At 35.1% G+C, this 6,092-nt stretch overlaps 1 protein-coding gene across 1 annotated transcript; it reads left to right on the plus strand.

Moving 5' to 3' along the window:
* Positions 1-3,476: 3,476 nt before the first annotated feature.
* On the plus strand, positions 3,477-3,893 carry LOC117616215 (S-protein homolog 2-like). The gene has a single exon (XM_034345463.1). The coding sequence runs from the start codon at positions 3,477-3,479 to the stop codon at positions 3,891-3,893; it is 417 nt and encodes a 138-aa protein (XP_034201354.1).
* Positions 3,894-6,092: the final 2,199 nt, after the last annotated feature.

The following is a 6,092-nucleotide window of genomic DNA, read 5'->3' on the forward strand; positions in this document are numbered from 1 at the left end:
TTTTGGCATTCCCTATAATCCTTAAAATTTCAACCAATAAAAAAAATCCTAAATTTTTTACCAATAAAAAAATTCTTAAATTATTATCAAAGCAATATAATGTACCTACAAATTTACCTATCTTGTATATATCCAATATGGGTAGTTAAATTATTTTCACAATATACCTATTAATGTGATGGCTTCAATATACCTACAATATGTATATATCCAATATGGGTAGTTAAATTATTTTCACAATATACCTATTAATGTGATGGCTTCAATATACCTACAATATGTATATATCCAATACAATATAATAGGTAAATTATTATCAATACAATATAATGTATCTACAAATTTACCTATATATCTTATATATGTCCAATACAGGTAGGTAAATTATTTTCACAATATACCCTAATGTGTTGGCTTTAATATACCTACAATATACCCATATTAGCATAACAGAAAATTATTAGGTAAATTATATCCAAAATGCGTTTATAAAAGTTGGGTATATTATTTGAATAATAAGTAAATTCATACTAGGTACATTATTTTTTGTAAAACAAGTAATAGGTATGTTGTTTTTTCAACATAAAACAGTATGTATGCTATTATATTTATAAAACAATAATATAATACATAATTAATCACGTATACTTCTTAAGTAAATAAAAAAACATTTTTTTATTAAATAAACCGATTAGGTATGTTAAATACGAATTTATTGTTAAATATGAATTTATTGTTAAATTTTAAAAAAGTTCAAAATTAATTCCTACATCCATTAGGAGATCTTTCCAAATTCAAGTCATTAGTTACAATCCAATTGAAATTTGTTTCTACATTGGTTCCTACATTAAGATACAAAATACAATAATGGTTTAGTTGGGGGTATTTTAGGGATTAAAAAAAGTACAATAAATTCAATTTTGCTATTGATTAGGTAACTTGTTGAGTTGGATCATAGTCATCGGGTTTTATTTAGAAATAATAGGATTTTATTCAAACAAAAATAAAGAGATGGGTTGTAGTTGAGGAAAAATGACTTTGAAAGGATTAACCTCAAATTACTATATTACCAAAAAGCAACAAAAAAAGAATAAACAAGTAAAAAGGGTTTGGAGTATATTAAAAAAAGATCTTTAAAAAAAGGCTCAACTAATCGCTGAAAACTGGAAGAAAAAAAAAATATATAAAAAAAAAAAACACTAAACAGCCCAACAACTAGCTGTTAAGCAATTGTTATTGAATGCGCCACGTGGCAGATCCTCATACGCCAAAGCATTTGGAAAAGCAACTTTAGCTGCGCCACATTTTTTCTTCAAAAACTGACTGTGGGGCTCCCTTTTGCCCGGGCTAGCCCTTAGAGCATCTCCACTCATTAAGGGCTAAGTCTAAGGCAAAAACAAGTAAGAGCTGCCACTATTTACATGAATAGTGTCAACCATATCATTTGTTGTTCTATCCATGAGGGCTAAGTCTAAGGCAATTACTATTCACAGAAATTTATTTTTTATTTTTTATACTTAAACCATTTATTTTGATAAGATTTTCGATTCCCAAGTGTTAATATTTATCGTAAAATTCTCACCTAAAAATTAAAATTAAATTTGGTGTGGAAAGTGAATAATATTGGTATGTATGTATAGAAAAAATTTCCATAATTTTTTGATATTTTTTTCAATTTTTTTAGCCAAAAATTGGACAACTGTTGGATTGTGCAAGATTTTTTGATTAGAGGCTCCAGGAGAAGCCACGTGGCTTGTAACCATTGGGCAATGTGGGCTGGTGGGTCCAACAGTAAAAAAAATAAGTAAATTTAGGTTTTAGCCACAAAAAAACTTTTACTTTTGGAAAAAGCCAAAGTTTTTTCAAAAAAGACATAAAAACCTCTCAACTTTCTAATCAAAGACATGCAAATGTAAAGGATTCTTTTGGAAATTCAAAAATAAATAAGGGCAATTTTGTCCATTTTGGCTTCTTTGAAAAAATTTCTCTCTCCTTTGGGTTTTTCCAAAGTCTCCCAAAAAAATATTTGAAAATCAACTGCTGACGTTAGCAGCCTGCGGGCAACAGCCCAATCAATTTCTGCTTGTGAGCTTACATGGGCTGGTGGGTCCCATGCCTTGCCCGAACTGGATTTCCTGCGCTGGAGCCGCATTGGGCTTGCCAGAGGGGCCTTTTGCCCAGTTTGATAGTAGCGCTGGAGCTGCTCTTAGACCAAATCAACCTCTTATTTTGCCTTAGGTCAAACTGGATTAGACCAAATACATGCATTAAAAAGTGTTTTTTTTTCATTTGTAGCTAGATATGGACCTACCCAGGCTTGATAAGTCCCATTAGACTGCTCTAATAGTAAACTCAAAGGTTATGATGCCTTTGTCTATGAAATGATAGCAAGAAAATTGGGTTGGTGCTTAAGTAAGAGAAAGAAAAAAAAAAACCCTTCGATGGGATTGTGATATCCGATTATTATAATGGAATCTACTCGTTCAACTTTAGAAATAAAATAATAAAATAAAGAAGTTTTTTTTTTTTTTTTTTTTTTTTTTTTTGGGGGTGAGGTGTGAGAGGGTGTGAGAGGGGGAGAGAGTTTTTGAAGGAAAATAATATGATTTTGAAAAGCTAATAGGGTTTTTATGAAGTTGTTCTGTTAGGTCATTCACATGTTGAGCAAAACGGGCACACGTACTCCACCTCCAAGCTTGTTGTCCTAGTGTAGTTTTTTATGGTTTTCTTGGGCTTCAGCCGTCTATGTAATAATAAATAAATAAAAAAGGACACACGTATTCCACCTCACCTAATTGGCTACACATCAAGTTTGAATGACGCCACACATAAGGTTACTTTACGAAAATGCCTAGGCGACAATGCATAGAACAAACTAAATTACATATCTACAAAATTAACTAAATGGGCTTAATTTTTTTTTGAGAAAGGTTCTTTATTCTTATTATCTACTTAATATTCATTGTATGACAACCTATGTACTAGGCATCAATATTATATAACGTACCAAAAGTGATGTACCCAACAATTCCATGTAATCCCTTCTATGCTTTTTCATTAATTAATGTTGCATTCTATCTCGCCACTGAAAAATGTTGTTGCACCAACAATTGCTCATGTTGATAACAGAAGAAGAAAGAAGAATCGAGAAGCTTCATGATGATAGAGAGAAAACAGAAAAGAAGAAGACTTCAAGAAACTGATCTTTCTGTTATTGACCAATGACTTACACTTTACGCGCGATAGGTTTTTATATCACAAGTACACCAATAGCAGCCAAGTAATCGAGCTAACTAATCTAACCAACCTGAGACTAAACACATGATTTACTATAGCAGCCTAACAATACTCCCGCGTCAGCTAACTCATCATTAGGCAAACAGATTCAACTCTATCATCGCACATTTCCAACCTATAAATTGATAAACACCCTGCAAACAAAATGTATATCCTCCTTACAAGAACAAAACACAAAGATGAATGAATTGAGGGTGTTGCTAGTGACATTTTTGCTTGCGGCTATTGGTGTGGCTGCAATGCCTGCCACTCAGTTCAGATCTAGCGGCGGCATTCTTGACACACATATTCATATTACCAACGGTCTAGGTCCAGACGTAGATCTCAGCATTCATTGTAAGTCTGCAGATGATGATCTAGGAGAACATCTGATTCATTATGAAACTATCTATGGGTTTGATTTCAGAATTAAGATTTTTGGGGGTACACAATTCTTTTGTAGCTTTCAGTGGCCTGGCCGATTCCATTGGTTTGACATTTTCATACAAGATAGAGATAACTGCGAGAATTGTGCGTGGTTGATCAAGGCTGACGGTCCATGCAGATTTAACAGTGAAACTCGTAGTTATGATGATGTATATCAGTGGAACGAGTAAATTTGTGTTGACGCATAGCTAGGAGAAGAAACTTCAAACGTGGGACTATAATATCAAGTACTTATGTTGACGTGGGACTATAATATCAAGTACTTTAGACTTACCTACTCTTGTTACCCATTCGAAGTTCTTTACTTTTTATTAACCTTGCATATATTGATTATTTTGTTATAAGTAGAATAGTTTTAAATATATATATATATATATATTCGGGGATTCGGGGCGGGTTCGGGAGGTATTCCCTTGACGGGAACAGGGACGGGGATTCCCTGAAAGTTCTAACTAGGGATAGGGACCGGGATGGGTAGCGAGGCAGGGAATGGTATTGTGATACCCGGCTCCGAACCGGCCCGTTACCATATCTAGATGGGAAGATAGGACAATGAGTAGAGATAGCAGTACTCACAAAATAAAAAATAAAAAATAAAAAAATTACTATGAGGGTAAATTCGCCATTCCCATTACAACCACAACTCATCCCACCTTTTTCTTTCTTTTCTTAATAAAAGGATGCATTAAGAAAAATAAGTTCATATTGGTAAAAAGGAAAAAAGAAAAATAAGTGGATAGAAAACAAATAAAGACCCTCCAACTTAAACCTTTGTACTTATGTACAGTAGGGATGACTGCAAGATTTGGTACATAGATGGTCATCAAATCCGAGGGTCCATACATGTACAATAATAGAACCAGCCATTTTCATCAATGCCATCGGTGGAATGAAAAATAACCCACTTTCACTAGGCTCGCAGAGGGCAAAAGCCACCCAGACAGATATTGCAAGTCCTTTTTTTTGGGTCGAGAAAGATGATATAATTCCATAAAACCGAAAACCTCACCCAAAATGGCGAGATCATAGAATTACAAAATAAAGCAACCCAATAAGGAAGTTCAAAGAAACAACTAATCTGTAGTATTACATGAACAAGAACAACAAGATTGTCCCAAATGGTGATACCGATAAATAAACTAAATTGAAATTACAAAACAAATTGAATTAAAAATAGCATTACAACCAATTGAAAGAAACAGCCGCAAAAAACAACATAAAAATTTGACCACCACAAGTCCGCCACCATAACCGATACCACTCAAATCAGTCCAAAGCCAAGAGAACCGAAACCATGAAACAGGAAAAAGGTGGTGCAAGCGCCGTAGCCAGAGGCGAACTCATTAGGGCGTAAGGAGGTGCACTGCACCTTCTCTCGCCGGAAAAACCATTGTAGGTGCTTCAAATTGCCCTTTTGCTCAACTGGTGTAGAGATTACCTTATTACTCCATTTACTTAGTGCAAAATACGATTTAGGCTAAAAATGATGGCTCATTAAGTCAATATATACTTCATACTAAAATCCTATAAAATCAAGTTTTCTTATTTGATGTGTAAGGAATAAAAGCTGCCAAAAATTATCTTGAGAAAATGATTATTCCGAAAAATTATTTTTCATACTTAGTCAATTTTGCACCTCCGCTAAAAAATTTCTGGATCCACCAGTGGCCTAGCATTGCCATAACTCTACACACCTTCCAAGATTTATGCGAGAGATCGCGTTTTGGATTGACCGTTGTATCCAAGAGATGCAACCAGGTCGAGAAGGAAGAGTGAGGGTCTGGGTGATGAACATCACCCGAGAGATCCCAACTCCACCAGATTCAAGATCGTCGACGCACCTATAAGAGAACAGCAACCAATCGGAGGGCAGCCAAAGAAAAAACTATAAGAATGGTGGAGATTTGGGATTGCAAACAAGGTAGGAGGCATGAAGCCTCAGAAACGAGCAAGTGAAGCTCGAACACGTCACCAGACTCAAACGACGAGAGATCTTTGGACCAGCAAGATGGGAATTCCGAGAAAAACCTCGAAAGACCAGCAAGACACAGTAGAGGGGGAGAAGGAGGGGTCGGGACCTCCTCCCTGTCACTGAGATGGAGCGGCGTTGGATGTGGGTTTTCGCTAGTTGAGAGAGAAAACAGCGCTTCCAAGCCCTCGAGGAGAGGTAAATACATCAAGTCATGTAGTGTAGCGGCACTTTGACCAAGATAAAAATCACCCATTGAAATAAATTCCTAACTCTCTTGATTCTAGGATACCCAGAACAATGAGAGAATGTATGTAATTCTCAAATCTAGAGAGCAAGCGCTTGTAGAGAGAAACTCAATTTCATTCAACGTATTCAAAATTTGTTTTACACCACCAAA

Source organism: Prunus dulcis, chromosome 1 (genome assembly GCF_902201215.1).
Source record: "Prunus dulcis chromosome 1, ALMONDv2, whole genome shotgun sequence".
NCBI classification, from domain to species: Eukaryota; Viridiplantae; Streptophyta; class Magnoliopsida; order Rosales; family Rosaceae; genus Prunus; species Prunus dulcis.